We start from the raw sequence: 27,478 nt of genomic DNA, 5'->3' as shown, positions 1-27,478 counted from the left end.
TCACAGCTCTCTCAGCCCACCGACCTCACAGGGTGTCTGTTGTGGGGAAGGGAAGGGGATTGTAAGCTGGGTTGATACTCCCTTAAGTGGTAGAGAAAGTCGGCATATATATATAAAAAAACCAACCAAAAACTAACCAGAAGGGACATTATTGCACACATGTGCTGCGAGCTCGCAGATCGCCCCCCACCAAATCTCCCGCCGATGGCAAGGGGGGGGGGGACCTGGCAACCCTAAGCAAGGCCCATTCGTGGCTCTTGGCTATGAAGGCTAAACGAAACCTCCATGCACCAGATGACCATCAAACAATAATTTTTTGAGGCTATTGCCTTTGTGTCTGGTTTGCGTATTTCCCACAGGAAAAAAGAAAGGCAGCCCTTGCGCTCATATTCTTTCATTAACATGCTACAATAGTGTGGGGAGCCATGTTTTCGTTGGTAAAATGGGGGGAAGCGTTAAACCCCCTCTATCCTCCCTGTGGGTTCTGATCCAGACTGGAGCCCCGTGTAGAGGTCCCCAAAAGACACGGGGAAGGTAGGAGTGGGATTTCCCAGCATCCTGTCTGTTGTGACCCACGACACTCAGCTCAGTTGGAATTCCAGCTTTGAACCCCCAAACCCCTGGCAGCCGCCCACCTTGGCCAAGATGCTTTCCCGGTGGTTCTTCCGCAACATGTGCTTAAAGGCCAGTTCAAGGTTGTTTTGTAGCCTCTCCACTTTGCTCTTCTCCTGCAACCAGGGACGATCTGTACGGGAGAAAACGAAGAATATAAGAAAAGCCACGCTGGATCAGACCAAGGCTCGTCAAGTCCAGCGGTCTGTTCACACAATGGCCAACCAGGTGCCTCTAGGAAGCCCACAAGCAAGACGCCAGCAGCAGCATTGTCCTGCCTGTGTTCCACAGCACCTTATATAATAGGCATGCTCCTCTGATCCTGGAGAGAATAGGTATGCATCATGACTAGTATTCATAGAACATAAGGAAAGCCCTGCTGGATCAGACAAAGGCCCATCAAGTCCAGCAGTCTGTTCACACAGAGGCCAACCAGGTGCCTCTAGGAAGCCCACAAGCAAGACGCCAGCAGCAGCACCATCCTGTCTGTGTTCCACAGCACCTCATCTAATAGGCATGCTCCTCTGATCCTGGAGAGAATAGGTTTGCATCATGACTAGTGTCCATTTTGACTAGTAGCCATGAATACCCCTCTCCTCCATGAACATGTCCACTCCCCTCTTAAAGCCTTCCAAGTTGGCAGCCATCACCACGTCCTGGGGCAGGGAGTTCCACAATTTAACTTGGCAGTTGTGTGAAGAGATACTTCCTTTTATCAGTTTTGAATCTCTCACCCTCCAGCTTCAGCAGATGACCCCGCGTTCTGGTATTATGACCAAGGGAGTAAACAAAGGTGTTCTGGGAAAATTACAGCTGATCTCATTAGCAGGGCCGGATTTAGGTTTGATGAGGCCCTAAGATATTGAAGGTAATGGGGCCCTTTATATGTCCAGCTGACCTTTGTCAACAACAAATTGTCGCTGTTTTTTGTGTTGAATATATGCTATATGGTAATTTATGAACCTAATAGGTATCTAAAGCCATTTGCACATAACAAAATATGTATTTTATCAAAGTAATTCTTGAACTGAAATACAATTACTTACATCATAGGAGCCTACACAACACAAAACACTGTTGCTGTATGTAGGTTTTATTTTATTTGTTTTTTATCTTATATTTTGGAAATGTACATCCAGGTTTTTTTTCCCTTTAATTTTTTTTGGGCCCCCCAAGAGAGTGGGGCCCTAAGCTATAGCTTGTTTAGCTTATACATAAATCCGGCACTGCTCATTAGGACATAAGAGAAACCCTGCTGGATTAGACCAAGGCCCATCAAGTCCAGCAGTCTGTTCACACAGCAGCCAACCAGGTGCCTCTAGGAAGCCCCCAAGCAAGACGACTGCAGCAGCACCATCCTGCCTGTGCTCCACGGCACCTAAGATAACAGGTCTGCTTCTCTGATACTGAAGTGATTAGGTATGTCTCATGACTAGTCTCATGACTAGGGGGTGGGGCCGTGGCTCAGCGGTAGAGCAACTGCTTGGCATGCAGAAGGTCCCAGGTTCAATCCCCGGCAACTCCAGTTAAAGGGACTAGGTAGGTAGACCTACCTACCTCAGACCCTGGAAAGCCGCTGCTGGTCTGACCTCTACCTCAGACCCTGGAAAGACCTCTACCTCAGACCCTGGAAAGCCGCTGCTGGTCTGAGTAGACAATACTGACCTTGATGGACCAAGGGTCTGAGTCAGTATAAGGCAGCTTCATGTATTCATGTGTAGACCCTGTTTCTCTAGGGCTACATCTTGAAACACGGCGACCCAATTTCTGACCATGGATACATCAAGTTTGCAGCATGAATGATAGGACTCAAAGAAAGAACCTCCAGGAACGCCTGGAAAGGAGCCAAACGATGAACAGGCAGCCAGAGAGAGCCCCGGCGGTGTTTCCTTACTTGAGTTAATGAGCACCAGCGCCGTGAAAAGGGCGATTTCGTTCTCGGAGAAGTGCAGAGAACAAAGACTGCCGGCAAAGTCGAAAATGGAGTTGATCAATTCATTGCATCCTGGCGGGGGGGAAAGAAGCGGAGGAAATGAAAGTTAAACGGCAGATCGTATCTATTTCTTTAATAATAGTTACAGTAAAAAAAAAAAAAAGTAATAGAAGGACCATAACAATTTTTGTAAGCGCCACTGGGAAAACCAGAAGGAGTCGGGTGAAAGGGCAGCATTTGCCTTCTCCCTTGAAAGAGGCGAGAGAAGGAAGAGTGAGTTTCACAGTACTGGGGCAACTACCAAGAAGGCTGTGCTCCTGATGGACAAGACTGAAGTCCAGCAGAACATGAAAGATTTGAGTCCACCAGCACCAACAAGATTTCGAGGGTATAAGCTTTTTAGAGCCAGCATGGTGTAGTGGTTAAGAGGGGTGGTTTGGAGTGGTGGACTCTTCTGGAGAACCGGGTTTGATTCTCTGCTCCTCCACGTGAGCGGCGGAGGCTAATCTGGTGAACTGGATTTGTTTCCCCACTCCTACACAGGAAGCCAGCTGGGTGACCTTGGGCCAGTCACAGCTCTCTCAGCCCCACCTACCTCACAGGGTGTCTGTTGTGGGGGAGAGGAAGGGAAGGCGATTGTAAGCCGGTTTGATTCTTCCTTAAGTGGTAGAGAAAGTCGGCATATAAAAACCAACTGCTCCTCCTCCTTCTGTCAATGCTCTCTTCACCAGATACCCGAGGAAGGCATCTAACAAAGGGAGCGTTGAGTCTCGAAAGCTTATACCCTGGAAATCTTATTTATTTACTTATTTTTGCGATTTATAGCCCGCCCTCTCCGGCCGAAGCCAGGCTCAGAGCGGGTCGCATCATTTAAAATGCATCGACATAACCAATAATAAAATTAACCATGAACTTTACATTTAAAACAATAAAATCCCACTTTAAAATTTTAGGCACTAGAGATGGCGTCTAAATGCCACTCACGTTGCCGGAGATAGGCGGCCGGTTACCTCTCGGTTGGCATAAAAGAATACAAAAGGAGAGGGGTAGGGAGGCCAGCAAAATGACATTTGCGACTGTCCTCAACTGTAAGCCTGGCAGAAAAGCTCTGTCTTGCAGGACCTACAGGACTATCCTTATGGTCCCACAGGGCCCCGATGTCACGAGACAGAGCATTTGTTTCCCTGCTCCTACACACGGATTTGTTTCCCCTCTCTTCCACATGAAGCCAGCTGGGTGACCTTGGGCAAGTCACAGCTCTCTCAGCCTCACCCACCTCCAGGGCATCTGTTGTGGGGAGGGGAAGGGAAGGCGATTGTAAGCCGGTTTGAGTCTCCCTTAAGTGGTAGAGAAAGTCGGCATGTACAAACCAACTCTTCTTCTTCATTCCACCAGGCCGTTCTCCCTAAACTCTCTCAGCCCCACCTACCTCACAAGGGAGGGGCCATGGCTCAGTGGTAGAGCATCTGCTTGGCATGCAGAAGGTCCCAGGTTCAATCCCCAGCATCTCCAGTTAAAGGGACTAGGGGAGTAGGTGATGTGAAAGACCTCCACCTGAGACCCTGCCAGCCTGAGTAGACAGTACTGACTTTGATGGACCCAGGGTCTGATTCAGTAGAAGGCAGCTTCATTTTGTTCATGTGTTCAAGGTGACTGTTGTGAGAAGGGGTAGGAGATTGTAAGCCGCTTTGAGACTCCTTAAAAGTAGAGAAAAGGGAAGTACTTGCAACAATGGATTTAAATTGAGGGCAGAAAGGTAGTGGCTGGATATTAGGAAAAAAACATTTTTACAGTAAGAGTTGTTCATCAGTGGAGTCGGCTACCTAGGGAGGCGGTGTGTTCCCCTTCACTGGCAGTCTTTAAGCAGAGGCTGGACAGACACTTGCCAGGGATGCTTTAGGCCAGGGGTGTCGAACTCAATTGTTATGAGGGCCGGATAAGAGCTCTCAAGGGGCCGGATCCAGCCCCTGGGCCATGTTTGACACCCTTCCTCTGGGCTGATCCTGCACTGAGCAGGGGGTTGGGCTAGATGGCCCGTATGGCCCCTTCCAACTCTAGGATTCTATGTTACCAAAGTCTATGTTATCCTTCCAGCCCCACTTGATGGTCTCTTCCCAGCTACTGTCCCCCCAAACAACGGGATGTTCTCATACCAAGGGATTTGAAGAGCTCCGGGCCCGCGAATTTGCCTTCGAAGAAGACTGTCCGGTTCTCAGAATTGAAGGCACGGCACATTCTCACCAAAACCACTTCCATGGCACCTGGGAGGAAAAAGGTGGGTGTTGGGGGTAAGGAAGCCCGAAAGATGTAAATACACAGAAACACACCCAATTCCTTCAGGTCCCTCCTTCACACCACCTTTCCTGTTCTGGCTTTAACACTTACCATACAGTCCGGAACAGAATTTCGACAGAGTTAAGTTAAATTAAGGATTAGGGTTGTATTGCTGATCCTATCCCCGAGCAGAAAGTGACACATGACACGTGAAACTGCCTCATACTGAATCATCAATCCGTCAAGGTCAGCAATGTCTACTTAGACTGGCAGCGTCTTTCCAGAATCTCGGACAGAGGTCTTTCACATCACCTCCTACCTGGTCCTTTTAGCTGGAGATGCTGGGGATTGAACCTGGGACCAGGATGGCCCAGGTTAGCCCTGGTTAGTACTTGGATGGGAGACCACCAAGGAATTCCAGGAATGCTATGCAGAAGCAGGCAATGGCAAACCACCTCTGGACATCTCTTGTCTCAACCAGGATGGCCCAATCTTGTCAGATCTCCGAAGCTAAGCAGGGTCGGCCCTGGTTAGTACTTGGATGGGAGACCAGCAAGGGTTGCTATGCAGAGGCAGGCAGCAGCAGGCCACCTCTGTTTGTCTGTAGCCTCGAAAATCCCTACAGCAGAAATCCCCAAGTGTGGGCACCTGTGAAATTTTGAGAGGGGGTGGTCAGCACCCCTCCAAAATGGCTGCCATGGGAGGCGGAGCCTAACCCCAAATGGCTGCATCGGGAGGGGGAGCCGAATGAAACACCTCCCTCTGCACACCTCCTGGGAAGAAGGAAATCATGAAGGGGGGACTGGAACGGCGCGCTCACTAAGGAAAGCCCAATGGCTTACCGACCCTCCTCCTCTTCCAGTGGAAAACCTTTTCATTTGAATGAAAGCAGCCAAGAACAAGCCCTGCTTTACAATGGCCCCACCCACTTTTTGAAAAGCTGGGTGGGTGCCAAAGGAAATACTGAAGGGTGCCATGGCACCCTTGGGAAACCTTGCCCAACGCGGTTGCCATAATTCGGCGGCAACCTGACGGCACCGTTCACCACCGACTTGCGTGGCTTCCTTTGTTCCTGGCTTCAGATCCTGAACGCTGTCCTTCTGATGAGTAAGGGCTTCTAGCACAGACTCTGTCCCCTCCCCTCCCCGCCAAGCTACAGCCCCACCGTTTAAACTTTCTCCACCCACAGCTGCTTGGGGGAAAAGGTTGCCTCCCTCCCCCCGGCCAGAGCACGCCCCTTACCCGCTTTGAGAAGGATGATTTGATCGTTTTGGCACAGGTCCATGAAGCTGCCCATCCGCTTCGCGAACTCCACCACGTACTGGATGGCCTCGGTGATGCGGCAGGCGCAGCGCTCCCACATCTCCTCCATAGACTGCGCAAGAGAGAGAGACGAGCACACAAGAACGCCGGGTCATAAAAGAACGTGCAAAGCTACTGGTGGAAATGGCAAAACTTACAGCTACTTTAAACCAAAAAGACAATGTACGATTTATGGGGGAATGGGAGGCTTGGATGAAATACTGTGAATATGAATTAGGACTGGGGAAAATGGAAGAGTACCTTTTACTCTGATCTAGATGATAATATTAATACAAAGAAGTGTAATTAATTATATTAACAGATTATTGTAAATGAAACTTAACTGAGATATAAGAATAATTAAGATCAGATCATATTACGATGGGATAGAATACTTTATTAAGAGGCGGACGGAGGTGATGGGGAAGTCAAAAAATTTTCCTATATTTTTTATTTTTATTAAGTACTTAAGTAATTACAACAACATTAGTTATGATTTAGATTTTCATATTACTTTCATTGTTGTTTGTTAATATGGAAAATTTATATTATAAAAACCAATAAAATTTTTTCAAAAAAATAAAAAATAAAAGAACGTGCGAAGCTGTCTGATACAGAGTCGGGCTGTTGATCCCTCTAGCTCAGTACTCGGCTCTTTGGCAGAGAAAGGTCTTTTCCCTAGAACTTCTAGACGAGGCGCTTCCAAGAACCTGGCGTTTTTGCATTGAAATTCGATTCCGTGCCATGGAGTCACAAAGCCCTCTGGCTAAAAGTAAAAGAGCAGAGCTGTATAGAAGAGGAGGAAGAGTGGATTTTTATACCCCGCTTTTCTCTACCGTTAAGGAGTCTCAAAGCGGCTTACAATCTCCTTCCCTTCCTCTCCCCACATCAGACACCTTGTGAGGTGGGTGGGACTGAGAGAATTCGGGGAGCACTGTGACTTGCCCAAGGTCACCCAGTTGGCCTCATGTGGAGGAGCGGGGAAACAAATCCGGTTCATCATATTAGAGTCCTACGCTCATGTGGAGGAGTGGGGAATCAAACTTGGTTCTCCAGATTAGAGTCCGCCGCTCTTAACCACTACACCATGCTACATGAAGCTGCCTTCTACTGAATCAGACCCTTGGCCCATCAAAATCAGTACTGTCTACTCCAGCAGTCCCCAACATGGTGTCGTGGTGCCCGCCAAGTGTTTTTAGGAAGTGGGTGAGGCCAAACAGAGCTTTTGCCCCGCAATGCTTCTGAATGACTATTAGAGATTTGATTTTTAATAATGTGGCTTTTACGGCTGCCAGAATAGTTTTAGTGAGGAAATGGAAACAGCCACTACTTCCTGACATAGAAGAATGGAAAGAAAAACTAATGGAGTATGCTATTATGGCGAAAATGGCCAACATGATGAACATAAGCAATGACACGAATTATGAGCTGTTTCACGAAAAATTGAAACTATTTTATAAATATGTTGAGGTTTAATGTTAACAAAACCAAAAATAAACTTATGGTAGTGACATCTTATCCTATTTTATATCTAGATAACTATGTTAATTGAAGAGATATTAAATACCTCTGATTGATAAGTTGGTGATCATTTTTTGATCATATTACGCGATCAGCAATGTCTGAATATTTTTATATAATTTGGGTAACTATTTGATTATATGATTAGTAATGCCTGACTAATTTTCTCAAAAAGCTTGGGGACCCCTGCCCTGCAGTGTGACAAAGAAATGGGATCCTGAAAATTAGGTAGTTCTATAGCCAATAAATAACTCCCCCAACCCAACTCTCTCTCTCTCTCTCAAAATAGAAGAAGGGCAAGATTTCTCTTCACCTCAGAACTGCACAGAGACTGGGGCAGACTCACCTAATCGTGAAAGAGGATGCCAGTTGCATCTCTTCATGAGCCACTGATCCTGCATACACTTCTTTCCAATCAGGAGGCATGTCTGGACGAGTGGCTCGCACAGAGGCTCAATGGGTGGACTCCTCTGATGGTGGGTACTAAGGTTGTGCATATATCGATAAACCCCAAACGACAATAAACCAGAGATTAGCTGTATTGGTAATTTTCGGGCTTCGGTTTTACCAAATGCCAAAACCTGAGCATCTTCCCACAGCCGAATAGGCAATTCCTGAAAAAGCCTAATGTTCAGCTTTTTCGGGTCCAGCTATTACTTTGCTCAGAGGCATGGCTCTGTGCTTTCTCCCATTTTTCTATCTTTTTTTTTTTTACTGGTTTTGTTAGGGCCCCATAGTTGGGGCCCTTTTGAAGTAGGGGTCGTGTAATCGGAGCCAACTTGCTCTGACCAGCTTTCCAGGTATATCACCCAACTGAAGACCTGTCTGCATAGCAGAAGAGTCATTTAAAAGACTGGGCTCACCCAGTCCCGTCCGGAGGGATATACTCTCCAAGTAAAAAGGTGCCAGCTTCGACTGCTGCTACCACCAGGCTTCCGATGGAGACTTATTCATCCACGTGGATGAGCAATCTCCTTCAGACTGCCCCCGTGGTCGAGACTTCAGCTGGCTCAGATATCACCCCCCCATGACAACCTGCTTTCCAAAAGAAGGCCGCCCCGAGTAGAGGCTTCATTTCCCCGCACTGTGACCATCTCTTGCAATCAGATTTTTGATTACTGCAATAAAGAACTGTTCATCTGATGTCATTTGCCACCAAAAGAAATGTCATCCGTGCCTTATTTTTCTTGCATTTAAGCCTTTTCCCTCCATTTGAAAGCTAATTTGCATGGGCATCATGCTATGTGCCTCAGAAACTAAGGCAGCCCCCAGACTTTGAGGCGCCAGCCTGGCAATCAGCTCTTTTAGCAGTCCTCGGCAGAGCTGAACTTCTGAACCAGAAAACTGGAAAATGCCTGGAAAATGGGGGGAACCCCTTTGTAGGCCTATAAAATCGGAACCCCTGTCCCAAAGTTCGGTGTCTGTCTAGGGACAGTTTCTTGCAGCCATGCTGCAAATTTGGGGACTATACCTCCAAAAATGGCTCCCAAGAGTTTCGGAAAAAATCCCTATAGACTATAATAGGCCCAAATTTTCAGTAAACCTGGAAATCAGCTGAATGCCAATATTTACCGGCATGGGTATTCGGCTTATACCGGGTTTACAAAAAAAAAAAAAAGCCCACTATACCCAAACCTGAAATTTACCCCCCCTCATTTTTTTTTTGCATAACCCTAGTGGGTACCTTTGTATCCTGACAGTACACCTTTTCAGGGGTGTTAAGAGCAATACATCCCTCCAATTTTAATTTAAGAAGGAGTTCGTTTTTGTATCCCAATTTTCTCTACCTTTAAGGAATCTCAAAGCAGCTTACAATAATCTCCCCTCCCCCCCCCACAACAGACACCTTGTGAGGTAGGTGGGGCTGAGGAAGTTCAGAGAGAACTGTGACTAGCCCAAGGTCACCCAGCTGGCTTTTTATGTGGAGGAATGGGGAAACAAACTGTTGGGTATTAGAGAGCGAGCTTTGTTACATGTCAGACAGTTAAGGGGTTAATATTGTAACTGACCAAATGGCCAGTTTGTAGTGACCATTGCAATCGTGCTTGAGGGTCACGTATACAACTATTTTGCATGTTCAACTGCTTTCGATTTCTTTGTTAGAACTGAAAGCAGTTGACCACCACTCTTTTTCTTTTTGCTTGACTGCTGAACAGGCAGGATGGAGAGAGGCTCTCCTTTTGCTAAGGGTGCCTACTCGTAAGTAAGCTTAGTGCCTTGCCAAAGGTTTTGGCAAGTATAGGAAACATAGAATGTAGACAGATATTTTTTGTTTTGTATCCCAGTGACTTTTTCCCTACCCTGAGTTAGAGTAAAGATTGTTTTACTTCAAGACAAATGCGTCTTGCCTCTTTTGTGCGTGTGTGTGATCTCAATTCTCATAGTTCAAGAGGAACGATCCAATCCCTCTGATTTGGTAGCAGATAAATTAAATATCGGGGTTCCCTTTACAGGAACTGGGGCCCCGATTCCTCAATAAGTGGTAGCAGAGTACGGTTGGTTTTTATTTTGGCTATTGAGATAGGATCACACCGCACCTTTTTTTTGATTTTGGGATCTTCACTGGAGACGAAAGGATTTACAAACGCCCAGAGGGAATTTTTCCTGTGACGGAGCCAGCAGCCTGGTCTGCAAAGGACGGCAGGAAACACAACCCCGCGCTTGAATCCTGTGAGGAAGAAAGCAGCCCTGAGCCGCTGGAATGAGCAACGATAAGGAAAGTATGAATTCAAAAGGGCCCCAATCCGTTTCTGTCCCCCATATCACCCAAGCCTCCTTTCCAGTATGGAAGAGAATGGTGGAAAATGCTTTAACAGCAATTGGGGTGAATCACGTTTTGAATGAAGACCCGCCAGCTGACACAGATAGAGAAGCCCTTAAGAAATTTAAAATTGCAGATGCCCAGGCAATGAATTTGATTGCCAACGCAATTAATCCGGAAGAGACAGCAATAATTTTGAATAATGATACCGCCAGGAAAATGCTAAATGCACTCAATGAGAAATTTGGAACTGTGTCCAAAACCCAGAAAATGATTTTAAAAACTAGACTGTATGCAAATAGAATGTCTGGAGATATGACCCTCTTGCAACACCTTAAGAAAATGCAAGATATGGAATCAGAATTGAAGGCTGTAGGAGGGGAAATAGGTGAAGAGGAGTTTCTCGTACTATTTCTGGGAAGTTTGCATTCTAAATATAACGCTGAAAAAAGGAATCTTTTGGGTAGAGAGGACTTAACCCTTACTAAGCTGGTGACTGCACTTAAACAGTTTGACGCAGACAGGAGCCAAGAGAGGGAATTATCTCGTGGAGTGTCTGTACTGCGTGTAAATGACAAATCCACAATCAGATGCTTCTCATGTGGAAAGCATGGTCACCGGTCATTTCAATGTGAGAAACGTGAAACAAAGGGAGAAATTCCCCCCCCTCTCGCCGGGAAGAAAAGCCCGCCAAATCCTCACAAAGGGAGAGGGATGGAAATGGGAGGCAACAGCCCCAATCATCCACAAGAGGGAGTCCAAGCCAAGGGAAGCCCAGATGGCACAATCACCAGCCAAAGGCTTATCTAGTCTCGAATAAAGGGTCAACCAAAGATTATTTAAAGCGTGTAAATACATTTGTTCTGGACAGCGGTGCAGATGTACATGTGTCTGGCCTGAGATCAGCTTTTGACTTTCTAGAGCCTTGTGATGAAACATTAGTTATGGCTTGTGGAGAAAGATTTCTATGCACTCAGAAAGGTGAAGTTTCTATTGCAATTCAGAGCTATTGTGGAAATGTAATGCATTTAACCTTACAAGACGTATTCCTAATGCCTAATTCAGATGAAAATTTATTGTCCGTGAATAAACTAGTGGATGCAGACTTTGAAGTGTCTATAAAAAAGGACAAATGTTGCTTATTTGATTCTGAAGGGAGAGAATACCCAGTGCTATCAGTAGGCTCACACTATTGCCTGGAGAATGTTGCAAGTCAATTGGAGGAATATGCTTGTAGTGATTTTGAGAGCAATGTTGATTCTGATGAAAGTGATTTTGATGGAAATGAGGATAATGTTGAGGAAGAATCAAAGTGCCTAGTTGCTTTTAATAAAGGATTGACAGAGCAGAAGGCTGCAGATTGCAACCACAAGGACTGTTTGTACCAATGGCACGTGAAACTAGCTCATAAAAACTTTAAGTCAGTGAAGCAACTGCTGATTGATTGTGGAATGCCAGTTAAGGAATGCTTTAAGGACAAAGAACGTTGTGAAGTGTGTCTCAGAGGAAAGGGAACAGCGCCTAAGCACGTGCAGAGGCCAAGCAGTGTTAAGGCAGAGATTTTGGAAGAAGTGCACACAGACTTGATTGGCCCACTCAAGCCTTCAGCAGGAGGGGCAAAATATGTTCTGCATTTCATAGACAGCGCTTCAAGATTTGCATATGTGTATTTGTTGAAATCAAAGACTGAAGTAGCTGAAAAATTTAAAGCTTATGTTGCCCTGATGAAGAATAAACATGACAGAGGAATAAAGTTATTGTACACTGACAGAGGGACTGAGTACCTTAATAAGGAAATGAAATAAATTCTTGAATCTGAAGGAATAGAGCATGCAACCTCAGTTGCATATACCCCTAGGAACAATGGGTTGTCAGAAAGGTTTAACAGAACTCTGATGGAAAGTGCAAGATGCTTAATGCTACAGGCAGGCTTGCCTTACCCCTGCTGGGGAGAATGTGTAAATACAGCAGCTTACCTTTACAACAGGACAATTTCAAGTGCTATCAACATGACTCCATATGAAAGATGGAATGGCAGGAAGCCTAGTCTGAAACACTTGAAAGCATTTGGATCTCGTGTGTTTGCATACATCCCAAAGGAGAAAAGGGGAAAAATGGATCCTACTACAGAACTTGGAATTCTTGTGGGATACCATCCTTTCTCAAAAGGGTACAGGATAATGGACATTAAGACTTACAATTTACAAATATTGAATGCAGTATATATAGATGAAAGAAATGTTATTAATAATCAACAAATTAATAACTTTGATGATCCAGAGGTTTGTGAAGAGGAAACCATAGAGATTCCATTTACAGCATGGGATTGCAATCCACCTGCTCCTGCGGAACAGCAAGAGACTGCAGATTCAAAAGGGGTTGATCCCGGTGCTGATGGAACAGCGGAACCCTCTCAGACCTTAAGGAGATCTACAAGGACTACAAAAGGAATACCAGCAGAGAAACTGAGTCTTTTCACTAGAATTGACAGCCACGTGGAACCCTCAAGTTGGGACGAACTGCAAAAGTTGCCCGATGGGGAGCGGTCAAGATGGCTGAAGGCAATTCAAGAAGAATTAGACTCACTGCAGAAGAATAATACCTGGAAACTAACCAAACTCCCACCAAACAAGAAGACTGTGGGATGTAAATGGGTGTTCAAGGTCAAGAAAAATTCGGATGGAACTGTTGACAAGTACAAAGCAAGACTAGTTGCAAAAGGATTTACCCAGAAGTATGGAACTGACTACACAGAAACCTACGCCCCTGTGATTAGTCACACGGCTATAAGGACTTTGCTGAGTATAGCCGCCTCCAGGAATAAAGTGGTACTGCAACTCGACGTCAAAACAGCTTTCTTGAATGGCGAATTATCAGAAGAAATATACATGGAACTTCCACCAGGATTAAAGGACTGTGATACTAAAAATCAAGTTTGTAAACTTGAAAAGACTTTATATGGGCTCAAACAGTCAGCAAGAGCATGGAACCACAAACTAACCTCATTATTGAAAGCTCAAGGCTTTGAACAAGGAAATATAGAGAAATGCTTATTCAGAAGGAAGAAGGATGATGGATGGGACTTTGTTTTGGCCTTTGTAGACGATCTTCTGATTTGTTCTGACACTGAAGAAGCTGCAAAAGAAATTGCAAACAAACTGAATGAATCAGTAGAAGTGAAACTACTTGGAGAAGTAAAGAACTATCTTGGAATGGAGATTGAAAGAAACCAAGACAATGGATTTTCAATCAATCAAAGGAACAAGATACTGGAATTTCTGCAATTCATGAATATGAAGGAGTGCAAGACCAAGGACACTCCACTTGACCCTTCATATATGGATCTAGACGAAGGTGAACTATTGCCTAACAATCACAAATACAGAGAAGCTATTGGAAAACTTCTATACTTGAGCAACGTTAGTAGACCGGATATAAGTGCAGCAGTTGGAATCCTAAGTAGAAGGACCAGCACACCTGCAGAACATGATTGGAATGCAATCAAACACCTCACACAATACTTAAAGAAAACTATTGATTTGAAGTTGAAGATAACTCCAAATACTGAGCTGAAACTGATAGGATACATGGATGCTAGTCTAGGTGGTACTAGAACAGACAGCAAATCTACAAGTGGATATCTGTTCTACTTTGGAGAAAACCTAATCTCCTGGACCAGCCAGAAACAGCAAGTTGTGTCAACATCTTCAACTGAAGCAGAATGCATAGCAGCCAAGTGCGCATGTACAGAGCTGGAAGAGATAATTGAACTGCTACGCGACTTTGGATTAGATGAACTGACACCTGCTACAATGTTTGAGGACAATCAATCGTGTATAGCACTACTGAATGGCGAGAACTCTAAGAAAGGGAAGAAACTTCTTCGACTCAAAATGGACTCAGTAAAGGACAAACAAGAAAGAGGTCTCGTAGTAGTGAAGTACTGTGAAAGTAAAGAGATGGTGGCCGATATCCTGACGAAGCCACTGCCCAGACAACAGTTTGAATACTTGCGTGATGCATTGTGTTTATATGTCTGAATGTAACTAAACCTCGAAAAGGGGATTGTTGGGTATTAGAGAGCGAGCTTTGTTACATGTCAGACAGTTAAGGGGTTAATATTGTAACTGACCAAATGGCCAGTTTGTAGTGACCATTGCAATCGTGCTTGAGGGTCACGTATACAACTATTTTGCATGTTCAACTGCTTTCGATTTCTTTGTTAGAACTGAAAGCAGTTGACCACCACTCTTTTTCTTTTTGCTTGACTGCTGAACAGGCAGGATGGGGAGAGGCTCTCCTTTTGCTAAGGGTGCCTACTCGTAAGTAAGCTTAGTGCCTTGCCAAAGGTTTTGGCAAGTATAGGAAACATAGAATGTAGACAGATATTTTTTGTTTTGTATCCCAGTGACTTTTTCCCTACCCTGAGTTAGAGTAAAGATTGTTTTACTTCAAGACAAATGCGTCTTGCCTCTTTTGTGCGTGTGTGTGATCTCAATTCTCATAGTTCAAGAGGAACGATCCAATCCCTCTGATTTGGTAGCAGATAAATTAAATATCGGGGTTCCCTTTACAGGAACTGGGGCCCCGATTCCTCAATACAAACCCAGATCTCCAGATTAGAGTTTGCCACTCTTAACCACTACACCACGCTACCAGTATCAAAGCTAGCTCCCAGGATCTAGGTCACCCTGTAGAGTGACCAAGAACCAGGACTGAGCTGGCCAAGGCAGGTGAAGAGACAGCTTGTTTGTGGTATAGTGGTTAAGAGTGTTGGACGAGTATTTAGGAGACGCAGGCTCAGATCCCCACTCGTGCCACAGAAGCTTGCTGGATGACACTGGGCCCGGCACACTCTCAGCCTAGCCTACCTCACAGGGTTGTTGTGAGGATAAAATGGCGGAAAGGTGAATGATGTAAGCCACTTTGGCAGGGTAAAAATGAAGTAAATAAAGGAACCAATTTGTCAGTAAGATCTGGCAACAGTCCACAGATGTTTTTTCTCTTCTCTCTGTGTGCCCTCAAAGCCAAAACAATCTATCCCAATGTTCTCTAGGCAGACGCTCTGAAGCATTTTGGCTCCGTCTGAAAACCTGAGTCACTGTTTAGCAATTCCAAAGAGAGGGAGAAAGAGACTCATTACTTAATAGGTTTTAACAAGCAGCCGAATCAAAGTGAATATTTTTCTCCCTCCGTCGTCCAATTCTGCCATTGAAACATTAATTTAATTTTTTTTTTAATGCCACAAATCAAGTCCCTCCGCAGGCAGCTGCTACGGCCAGAGGCCTCGGCAGGCACCTTGCAATGGAGAAAACCAAGAGCCCCATCAGCTGGAAAGCTCAGCGTCTTTGGAAGCAGATGAAACCCAAAGGATCTTGCCAAAGCCAAGGCTAAGATTCCCATTTGAAGGCTGTGTTGGTCTGCGGTAGAAGTGATGGATTCGAGTCCAGTAGCACCTTAGAGACCAACAAGATTTTGGGGATATGAGCTTTCGAGAGTCAAAGCTCCCTTCGTCAGATACCAGGGGGGTGGGCATTCATCTATCCAATGTTTTTATTTTAGCTGTAGTAAGAGTACGAAGGGTCTAGTTTCATTGGCCATCAGTTTGCCCAAGAGACGGGCAAATAGTTTAAAAGTACAGAAGCCTTCCGAAAAATCAATGAACACTCTAATGCAGAATGGATACCAGTCATGATGCACCCCTATTCTCTCCAGGATCAGAGGAGCAGGCCTATTATCTTAGGTGCCGTGGAACACAGGCAGGATGGTGCTGCTGCCGTCGTCTTGCTTGTGGGCTTCCTGGAGGCTCCTGGTTGGCCACTGTGTGAACAGACTGCTGGACTTGATGGGCCTGGGTCTGATCCAGCAGGGCCTTTCCTATGTTCAGAATTTTCTTATGTTCAGAACTGATGCGAGTAATAACTTGCTCCCAGAAAAACCGAATGACTGGACACACCTACAGGGTATGTTTACGGGACACGTCCTGTGAGTTACAACAAACTGAGCTTTGACTCACAAAGGCAAATGGCCTAGAAAATTTTGTTGGCCTTTGGTCTAGTGTCCAGAAGCCCCGGGTTTGAATTCCCCACTCTGGAAGCTCACTGGGTGACCTTGGGCCAGTCATGAAGAAGAAGAGTTGTTTTTTATACCCCGATTTTCTCTACCTTTAAGGATTCTCAAACCGGCTTACGATCGCCCTCCCTTCCTCTCTCCAAAACAGGTGAGGCCGAGAGTTCAGAGAGAACTGTGACTAGCCCATGCTCACCCTGCTGCCTTCATGTGGAGGAGCGGGGAATCAACCCCGGTTCTCCAGATTAGAGTCCACTGCTCTTTACCACTACGCCACTCTGGTTCTCAGCCTGACCTTCCTTACAGGTTTGTTGTGAGGACAAAATGGGGGAGAGGAGAACAACCTAAGCCGCTTTGGGTCCCCATGGAGCCAAATAAAAAATAAATAATGGATTGCGACAGCCCCTCCTGACGACGGAGAAGAATCCGCTTACCTTTTTCTGGTAGCTCCCGACTTCTTCCCGCGTGAACATTTCCCAGCGCCGCAGGTGGAGGTCCTCCAAACGCAACTGGCAGGTCTCCCGGTAGGACTTGAGGACATTCTGGGTGAGATGCTCTGAGGAAGGCAATGGGGCAAATGGGTCAGGGGGCTCCTCCCTTTCGAGCTTCCCCCACAAGTGATTGGCCAGGGGTAATCTGGGAGGTGTGTGAACCTTTAGCCAGGCCTCTGCGTGCTCCGTGGTTTCCTCGCCACAAAAAACTCCGCATGTGGTAGCAGGGGCAGAAGTTACATAAACACAGGAAGCTGCCTTATACTGAATCAGACACTTGGTCCATCAAAGTCAGTATTGCCTACTCAGACAGGCAGCAGCTCTCTGGGGTCTCAGGTAGAGGCCTTTCATGTTGCCTCCTGCCAGATCCTTTAACTGGAGATGATAGGGATTGAACCTGGGACCTTCTGCATGCCAAGGGGAGGGGCTGTGACTCAGTGGTAGAGCATCTGCTTGGTATGCAGAAGGTCCCAGGTTCAATCCCCGGCATCCCCAGTTAAAGGGACTAGGCAAGTGGGTGATGTGAAAGACCTCTCCCTGAGACCCTGGAGAGCTGCTGCTGGTCTGAGTAGACGATACGGACTTTGATGGACCCAGGGTCTGGTTCAGCATATGGCAGCTTCACGTGTTCCTGTGTTCAAACAGGTGCTCTACCACTGAGCCACAGCCTTCTCCATGAACCTGGACACATGAAGCTGCCTTATACTGAACCAGACCCTGGGTCCATCAAAGTCAGTATTGTCTACTCAGACTGGCTGTGGCTGTCTGGGGTCTCAAGTAGAGGTCTTTCTTGTCACCCCCTGCCAGATCCTTCAACTGGAGATGCTGGGGATTGAACCCAGGACCTTCTGCATGCCAAGCAGATGCTCTACCACTGAGCCCCAGCCCTTCTCCAAGAAACCTGGACACATGGAGATGCCTTATACTGAATCAGACCCTTGGTCCATCTGGGAGGCTTATCGCACCCAGTCCAGGAAACGTGTGGAAAACACCTTAAAAGCGTTTGTCCTGGATGCGAGTTCCAATTTCCCCCCTGCACTCCTGCCCGTTCTAACGTCTCTGAAACGTCAGCTTTCAGAATGCACCTCCAATAAAATAGCGCGCACACAAGAGAGAGGGGGGCGTGGAGGGAGCAACACATAATCGTGACGTTGCTTGGGTTCCCCTCTACCTCCCCCCCTCGGCATTTTGGTTCGGCTGCGAGGGATCGTCGTTGCAACGGGACGATAGGACAATGGGCTCACGTTTCCCCCCCGACACCTCTAGTTCTCGCACGCACACAAACCTTTGTGCACACACAGAACTCTCTAATCAGGGTCATCTAGTCCAACCCCTTGCACAATGCAGGATATTCACAACTACTTCCCCCACACACACACCTCGTGACCCCTACTGCATGCCCAGAAGATGGCAACAAAACCCCTCCAGGATCCCTGGCCAATCTGGCCTGGAGGAAAATTGCTTCCCGGCCACAAAGTGGTGATTGGCATTACCCTTAGGGTTACCAACCTCCAGGTGATGGCTGGAGATCTCCTGCTATTGCAGCTGATCTCCAGCCGATAGAGATCAGTTCCCCTGGAGAAAATGGCCGCTTTGGCAATTGGACTCTTTGGCATGGAAGTCCCTCCCCTCCCCAAACCCCGCCCTCCTCAGGCTCCGCCCCAAAAACCTTTTGCCGGTGGCAAAGATGGACCTGTCAACCCTAATTACCCTGGGCATGCCATCTGGAAAATGCATAACAAAAAGCGAAGGATTCCTGTTGTACAACCAGGTCTCGAAAAAAAATCTGCAGGGGTCACTCACCAATTTCAGTCAGGGACGAGTTGGGAGACTCCAGGAGGCTGGTGAAGCTGGGGGTCGTGTAGAAGTCAAGGCTCTCGCTCCCGGCTTCGCCCCCCGCCGGCCGCTTTGCCCCGTTGACCTCCGTCCGCGAGAGCTCCGTCGACGCCTGCATCCCCAGGCCGTAGTAGTCACTCCCCCGGCTCTCCACCTTGATGCGCTCGGCGCCGTACGGCTTGGCGAAGGGCGCCCGCAGGTCCTCGCTCAGGAGGCCATGGCCCTTGGAGATCCCGTTGGCGTAGGTCAGCGCCATCGTCTCCTCCGGGGACTGGCTGAGGCGGGCCTGCCCGTTCAGCAAGCCAGCGGAGCAGGACGAGGCCTCCCGCAGGTCAGGGGAGGGGGCCAGCTTCAGCTGCCCGTTGGCGACGCCCAGGGAGTAGGCCGAAGCCCCCACCTCGCCCCCCTGGGCCTGCTGCTGCAGCTGCTTCTGGACCTCGGCGTGGAGGCTGTCCCGCTGCTTCTTGGACATGCGGCCAAATTTGACGGCTGGGGAGGCAGAGAGACGGGCGTTTAGCTTGGGAGAAAAGGGAATGACGTGCGAGCAAAACATAAGAACATAGGAAAGCCCTGCTGGATCAGACCCAGGCCCATCAAGTCCAGCAGTCTGTTCACACAGTGGCCAACCAGGGGCCTCTAGGAAGCCTCCAAACAAGACAACAGCAGCAGCACAAGGCCCGTTACACCAGGGCCGAGAGCCAGATTGGGACCCTCTAGAGCATTTATCCAGCCTACGAGCCAGCCAAGGAAACGATGGCGAACGGTTCATGCAAGCAAATCAAGGCCCGTTACACCAGGAGCGTCAAACACGAAGCCTGAGAGCCACATTTGGCCCCTCGAGAGCACTTATCTTCTCCGGCCCGTGAGCCAGCCGAGGCAGCCACCCCTCACACTGCCGAGCTGGGCTGATGAGGCATGGCCCAGCCCGACCAAGTGACATTTTGGTCATACCCAACCCAGCCCTCGTAACAATTGAGTTCGATACCCCTGGGTTACACCCTTGGGGCTTATCCGGAGGCTCTCGACTTCATGCCAGTTCTGGTCTGAGATCCCACCCATGAATACATGAAGCTGTCTTATAGTGAATCAGACCCTTGGTCCATCAAGGTCAGTATCATCTGCTCAGACTGGCAGCAGCTCACCAGAGTCTCAGGTGGAGATCTTTCACACCACCTCCTATCTCATCCTTCTAACGGGAAATGCCAGGGATTGAACCTGGGACCTTCTGCATGCCAAGCAGATGTTCTACCACTGAGCCACAATCCCTCCCCATGAAGTTGCCTTCTACTGAATCAGACCCTTGGTCCATCAGAGTCAATATTGTCTACTCAGGCTGGCAGCAGCTCTCCAGGGTCTCAGGCAGAGGTCCTTCACATCACCTTCCTGCCTAGTCCCTTTAACTGGAGATGCCGGGGATTCAACCTGGGGCTTTCTGCATGCCAAACAGAGGCTCTACCACTGAGCCACGACCCCTCTCCATGGCTCTACAGGGTCTCAGGCGGAGGTCTTTCACATCCCCTCATCCGTACTGCCTGGTCCTTTCAAACTGGAGATGCTGGGGATTGAACCTGGGACCTTCTGCATGCCGAGAAGATGCTCTCCCACTGAGCCACAGTCCCACCCCAAGGCTCTCCCCAGTCTTAAGCAGAGGTCTTTCACATCACTTCCTGCGTGGTCCTTTTAATGGGCGATTCTGTCTACATCCTTTTTGACATATGGCTTCCAGAACTGCCCACAATACTCCAAGTGCGGCCTGACCAATGCGGCATACAGTGGGACTATGACCTCTTGCCATTCGGACATTACGCCTCTGTCAATGCACTCCAAGATCACATTCGCCTTTTTTGCCGCTGCGCCACACTGGCTGCTTGTATTTAACTTACGGTCCCCTCCCGCACCCCCAAGAGTTTTGTTCACATCCACTGCCCGCCATCCTTACTGAGCCTTCCCACTCGTTCCACCGACCAGACCATCGAGACCCTTCCCAAACGCTTCCTTCCGCCACCTCCCAGCCCCGCCCGAGGCTTACCGTCCCGGGACATGCCCAGGCTGAGGCATTTCTGCAGGCGGCAGTGCTGGCACCGGTTGCGGCTGGTGCGGTCGATCTGGCAGTTCTGCTGCCGGGTGCAGGAGTAGGTCACGTTCCCTTGCTGGCTGCGCCGGAAGAAACCCTAGAGCGGTGGCAAGACCAGGGCGGGAAGAGGGGGCATGGGAAAGAGAGCTGGTGAGAGCTGGAAGGGACCTCCAGGGTCTAGTCCAACCCCCTGCAGAAGCAAGGAAATTCACAACTGCCTCCCCCCACACACCCCCAGTTGACCCCCTGCTCCATGCCCAGAAGATCGACAGAGGCTGAGGAAGCCTCCAGCCAAGATACAGCCCTCCAGATTTTGCTGGAGTTCTGCTATTACAACTGATCTTCAGCTGACAGAGATAATAGAATCAGAGTTGAAAGGGACCACCAGGGTCATGTAGTCCAACCCCCTGCACAATGCAGGAAATTCACAACTACCTCCCCCACACACACCCCAGTGACCCCTACTCCATGCCCAGAAGATGGCCAAGATGCTCTCCCTCTCATCATCTGCCTTAGGTCATAGAATCAGCATTGCTGACAGATGGCCATCTAGCCTGTGCTTACAAACCTCCAGGGAAGGAGAGCTCACCACCTCCCGAGGAAGCCTGTTCCACCGAGGAACCGCTCTAACTGTCAAAAAATTCTTCCTAACGTTTAGACGCAAACTCTTCTGATTTAATTTCAACCCGTTGGTTCTGGTCTGACCTTCTGGGGCAACAGAAAACAACTCGGCACCCTCCTCTATATGACCCTTCAGAGGGTTATCATATCACCTGGTGATCAGTTCCCCTGGAGAAAATGGCCGCTTTGGCAATTGGACTCTATAAGCCATCAAAGTCCCTCCTCTCCTCAGGCTGCGCCCCCAAAAATCTCCAGGTATTTCCCAGACCGGAGCTGGCAGCCCTAGTCCTGAAGATGGGTATCCAAGGTTGGGTAGAAAGAATATATATATATATTCTTTATATATATATATATAAAGGTTAAAACTATTTAAAAACATTGAAATAGCACAATGGCATTTCCTAGGGTTGATATCTGTAACCACAAACCAGAGGCATTTTGGCCTACTGGGCCTTCCTCAGTGGTCAATTAAAACCCATGTTAAGCCTTCACACATTTACAGAAATAAATGCATATACAAACAGTTTAAATCAAACCAGGCATGTGTATAAGGTTGCAAAATCTATTATCAATTACTCAAACATCTGGTCAGATTGGTTCTGGTTGTAATACTGGTTTGTATATGTCTCTCATATACGATGTGTGCCGGTATCAACCTAGTAGAGCATCTACATTTGATGTTTTAAAATGTTTTTAACCTATACATAGAGCTTCAAATAAATTAGTCCTGAGACACCCGGTAGGCTGTATTCAGCCTCGAGGGGCGCCGGATAAACACGCGGACCGGGTTCGGTTCCATGTTTCTTGGGCAAAAAGTACCCACGGGCCACCTCCCCTCCTCTGCTTGCCACCGCGCCCCCGACTCACCCCTCCCTGCCCACCTGCCTGCGTTCTCCTCCCCCACTGCCTAGGTATCTGCCCTGCCCTCACCCACTTGCAGATTTCCCCCTGCCCACAGTGTGCTCACATGCCCTTCCTTGACTGTGTTGAGCAGTGCGTGGGGCTGGGTTTGTGAGAGGGAGTCCCCATCCTTTTTGAGCCTGCGGGCACCTTTGCAATTCTGACACAGCACAGTGGGTGAAGCCCTAAAATGGCTGCCGCAGGAGGCGGAGCCAGCCCCAAAATGGCGACCTTCAGTCGCACTGCGAAGATCCTTGTGCTGTGGGGGCAACTGCCGCCAAAGCAGCATTGCAAGGAATCTGCACAGCCAGTCAAATCTCCAGCGGCCGACAGCCCTACCTGGCCTTTCTTACAAAAATGGTGGGTGCCAGCAAAAATGTCGGAGGGCGGCGTGGCACCCATGGGCACCAGGGTGGGGACCCCTGACTTACAACATGCAGGTGGGCAGTGAGGGAGATGTGTGGGTGGTGGTGGGGGTCAGTGGCAGTGGGGGCCCCCAGAAGCCGTGGGCTTTGGCAGCTGCCCCATTTCAGGATATACTGATGCCGTCCCTGCATATTCCGGGTGTCGAACGCAGAACCTTCTGCATGCAAGGCAGATGCTCTACCCTCGAGCTATGGCTCCCGGAGTAAAAGACTGGAGGCTCTTACAGTCTCACAAAGGAGAGGTTTTACTACAGGCTTGAGTGTTGTGCTAAAGCACCTGAACCCTAATCCTACAAAAGAATCCCAGGAACTGTAGTTAAGGAAGGGGGAGATACAGGTTCCCTAACGACGACGATGAAGACGAAGACGAAGAAGAAGAGGAGGAGAAGAAGAAGAGTTGGTTTTTATATGCCGACTTTCTCTACCACTTAAGGGAGAATCAAACCGGCTTACAATCACTTTCCCTTCCCCTCCCCACAACAGACGCCCTGTGAGGTAGGTGGGGCTGAGAGAGTGTGACTAGCCCAAGGTCACCCAGCTGGCTTCATGTGCAGGAGTGTGGGAATCAAACCCGGCTCTCCAGATCAGACGCCATCGCTCCAAACCACTGCTCTTAACCACTACACCACGCTGGCTCTTAAGTTTTGCAAAGCCTGTAGGCACCGAAAAGCCAAGGGGGTCACTGACATGAAAAGGAGGGTGCCGACCCCGGAAGGGTCAAAGGCTCCTAGACTCACCTTGCAGCCTTCACAGGTGATGACCCCGTAGTGGATCCCCGAGGATTTGTCACCGCAGATCTTGCAGGGGATCACCTCTATCTGGGCTATGGGAGGGAGAAAAAAAGCAGGGAAGAGTGAGGGTAGAAGAGATCGCATCTTAGGCCATTTCTGTACAACGCACCGTACACAGTATTTTAAAATGAAATTTTTTTTTGCACGCCTGTAATTTGAACAAGCCCTGACCTGAAGAAAAAGAAGAAGAGTTGGGTTTTATACCCCGATTTTCTCTACTTTTAAGGAGTCTAAAGCGAAGTACGATCGCCTTCCCCTCCCCTCCCCACAACGGACACTTCACGAGGTAGTCAGTCAGTCCTGTTTCTTGTGCATGCCCATAGGCCATATATAAGAACATAAGAAAGGCCCTGATGGATCAGACCAAGTCCCATCAAGTCCAGCAGTCTGTTCACACAGTGGCCAACCAGGTACCTCTAGGAAGCCCACAAGCAAGACGACTGCAGCAGCACCACCCTTCCTGTGTTCCACTGCACCCAAAATAATAGGCATGCTCCTCTGATACTAGATATGATTAAAATACATCAGTTTGGCTCCTTTTGATGGCTTTCCTTGCCCTGATTTTCCTGGCCTCAAGGCCATAAAGTGCCATTTTCCGGGAAACAAAAGGGTCTGCATCGGAAAGCAAGAAAATTAGTTTATCAGCATCAGATAATAAGTATAAAGTGGAATTTTTTTTTTTGCCAAGAACCTATTCCAAGGCTTGATGTAGAGAGGTCAGGCCAGGATGTAATGGAGTAGATCTTCCACTGAGCTACCGCATATACAGATACGTTGAGCCCAGGGTTTTTGCAAAAAACGGCTGGCAAGAAGCTCCGTGGGCATAGGTTGAAATCGCAGTGATGAGAAAGTTGCTGTAAGTCTGTAAGTTATTATATCTACCAGATAAGAAGCTCTGAGATGATCTTTTCTTATCATTTTATACCACAGGGCTGATTTTGTTTGGGCGATTAGATGGCTATCAATTAGAGCACCTTCCTCGTGAGGTAGGTGGGACTGAGAGAGTTCGGAGAGAACCGTGAGGTCACCCAGCTGGCCCGTCAGGAAAACTAGTTGCCAGGTAGAGCTCATGTCTCCTTGGGGGGGGGGGGGGAGGTCCAAGATGTAGTTCGCATGAAGAACCACTAGGTGGCAGGCTCGCACCACTTTCTACCTGGCTAACTTTCTCTAACTTGTTTCTCAAAACAGGAATTTGGAGGCCAGCACCTCTGAGCCTGCGCAGAGTGTTTCCCTCACCATCGAGTAAACGCCAACTAGCTCCCACATCTTTGGGTTATAAGGAAAGGGCTCCCAGTTTACAGCATGCGAGTCTCCCATGTTCCTTCTTCCCATCCTGCAGAACACCCATGCACGCTTTTATTGTTAGCTAGGGTTGCCAACCTCCAGGGGGTGGCTGCAGATCTCCTGGGATTACAACCGATCTCCAGGTGACACAGATCAGTTCACCTGGAGCAAATGGCCGCTTTGGAAGGTGGGCTCTGTGGCATTATACCCCATTGAAGTCCCTCCCCTTCCTAAACCTTGCCTTCCTCAGGCTCCACCCCCAAAATCTCCAGGTAGGCTTGTGCATTTTAATAAACCCAAACCTAAAATAAACCCGAAAAAAGGCATTTCGGTACATTTCGGGTTCGGGTTTACCGAATGCCAAAAACTGGAGGGAAATCCAAAGCTGAATTGCCATTCCCGAAAAAAACGGGTGTTTATTCGGCTTTTCGGGGTTCGGCTTTCCACAGGCTTTGCAAAGCTCCTGGGGGCATTTTTTGAGGTAGAGCCCCCAAATTTACAGCATAGCTGCGAGGGACTGCCGTTACCTGAACTCCAAGGTTTGGTGAAGATTGGGTCTGGGGTCCAGTTTTATGGGGTCTGGAAGGAGTCACCCCCTTCCTCCTCCATAGAGAAGAAATAGTGAAGTGGCCGCAGTTAGATTCTCTATTGCGAACTTCACTATGCTTCTTTATGGAGGAGCCTGGCAAACTTTCCCACCATTGAAAGCAATGGGCCGTTGCTTTATGGGCCATTAAGTTTATGGTCCTACTCTGACATTCTAACCACTATGCCATGCGGGCTGGCAATGGTTACAGAGAACTCCCGGGTCCTTTTCCTCAGCTGCACAACCAGACCTTTGTCCCAGTTGCGGTCAGAACAGCAAAAGGTCATTGAGTTATGTTTCTGTCCATGTACAGAGAGCGTTTCCCCTCTCCACAGCTTGTTCCCTCACCCACAGGAATGGAGGAGACAGGGCCTAAGAGTTACAAGGAGACAGCACCTGGTCGGCAGGAACTACATAAGAACATCAGAAAGGCCCTGCTGGATCAGACCCAGGCCCATAAAGTCCAGGAGTCTGTTCACACAGTGGCCAACCAGGTGCCTCTGTCTTTTTTACAGGAACAATACTCCTCATATTCAACACGTCAGGTTGACAAGAAAATCAGGCTGAAAAGGAAAAATCCTCTTTTATCTTTTTTACAGGAACAAAAAGACAAAAGATGATTTATGACATTAATATGAAATATTGTGATTGATTGTATACTTACCTGGTCAACGTGTCTGAATTGTAACATATAATGGAACACCATTTTTCGGTACATTGTTGATTCCATGAAATCTTTGTATTCTATATTTTGATTCCCATTACATTTTGGGTTATGTTTATACGAGTCAATATTCTGTGTGTGGGGACTAGAGCAACTGTCATATGGGGAGTGGTTAAGACGCTTAGGGCTGTTTAGCTTGGAAAGGAGGCGGCTGAGGGGAGACATGATAGAGGTCTATAAAATTATGCATGGTTTGGAGAGAGTGGACAGAACGCGAGGTCATCTGTTGAAGCTGGAGGATGAGAGATTCGAAACAGATTAAAGGAAGTATTTCTTCACACAACGCATAGTGAAATTGTGGAACTCCCTGCCCCAGGATGTGGTGATGGCTGCCAACTTGGAAGGCTTTAAGAGGGGAGTGGACATATTCATGGAGGAAAGGGGTATTCATGGCTATTAGTTAAAATGGATACTAGTCATGCTGCATGCCTATTCTCTCTAGTATCAGAGGAGCATGCCTATTATTTTGGGTGCGGTGGAACACAGGCAGGATGGTGCTGCTGCAGTCGTCTTGCTTGTGGGCTTCCTAGAGACACCTGGTTGGCCACTGTGTGAACCGACTGCTGGACTTGATGGGCCTCGGTCTGATCCAGCAGAGCTTTTCTTATGTTCTTGTGGGGGATGTGGCTATCAGTGGCTACTAGTCAAAGTGGATACTAGTCATGCTGCATACCTATTCTCTCTAGTATCAGAGGAGCATGCCTATTATTTTGGGTGCGGTGGAGCACAGGCAGGATAAATGCTGCTGCAGTCACCTTGTTTGTGGGTTCCCTAGAGGCACCTGGTTGGCCACTGTGTGAACAGACTGCTGGACTTGATGGGCCTTGGCCTGATCCAGTAGGGCCCTTCTTATGTTCTTATGTGTCTTTGGGTTGAACTTGTTTGTACACAGAAGTGTCTATTTTGATAGTACTTGGAGGCTGGCAACCCTATTTCCTGCATTGTGCAGGGGGCTGGACTAGATGACTCTGGTGGTCCCTTCCAACTCTGTGGTTCTATGATTTAAAAGCATTAGAAACTATGTTTTTGTTGCCGATTTATATCACCTGGCCGCAGCTATCTTTTTCCTCCTCTGCATCGTGTCAAATAATGGAAAAAAAAAACGCACCCGAAAGCTCGACGAAGCCACAGAGAGTGAGGTTTTCTTCCCCCCCCAACCTCAAACCTGCACCTTCAGTAAGAAGGGAATGGAGCGAAAGAGGACTGAGTCAGCTCCTAAATTAGTCAGTGGATCTCCCTCGGACGGGCTGCCAGTAAAACTCTCCCTTTTTAAC

General features: G+C 47.9%; 1 protein-coding gene across 1 annotated transcript in view; it reads right to left on the bottom strand.

Annotated features, from left to right (window-relative positions):
- RORC (RAR related orphan receptor C) overlaps positions 1-27,478 on the bottom strand; it is a 62,905-nt gene that overhangs the window by 1,725 nt on the left and 33,702 nt on the right. Inside the window, exons 2-9 of the mRNA XM_056852686.1 lie at positions 23,557-23,642; positions 20,829-20,970; positions 18,767-19,288; positions 16,907-17,028; positions 6,062-6,194; positions 4,699-4,806; positions 2,507-2,617; positions 636-745 (exon numbers count right to left, since the gene is read on the bottom strand). Of these exons, the coding sequence (XP_056708664.1) occupies positions 636-745; positions 2,507-2,617; positions 4,699-4,806; positions 6,062-6,194; positions 16,907-17,028; positions 18,767-19,288; positions 20,829-20,970; positions 23,557-23,642 (1,334 nt within the window). The remainder of the gene's footprint in view (positions 1-635; positions 746-2,506; positions 2,618-4,698; positions 4,807-6,061; positions 6,195-16,906; positions 17,029-18,766; positions 19,289-20,828; positions 20,971-23,556; positions 23,643-27,478) is intronic.

The sequence above is a fragment of the Euleptes europaea genome, chromosome 7, assembly GCF_029931775.1.
Source record: "Euleptes europaea isolate rEulEur1 chromosome 7, rEulEur1.hap1, whole genome shotgun sequence".
Lineage (NCBI taxonomy): Eukaryota > Metazoa > Chordata > Lepidosauria > Squamata > Sphaerodactylidae > Euleptes > Euleptes europaea.
This window is presented reverse-complemented; position numbering and strand designations above follow the sequence as displayed.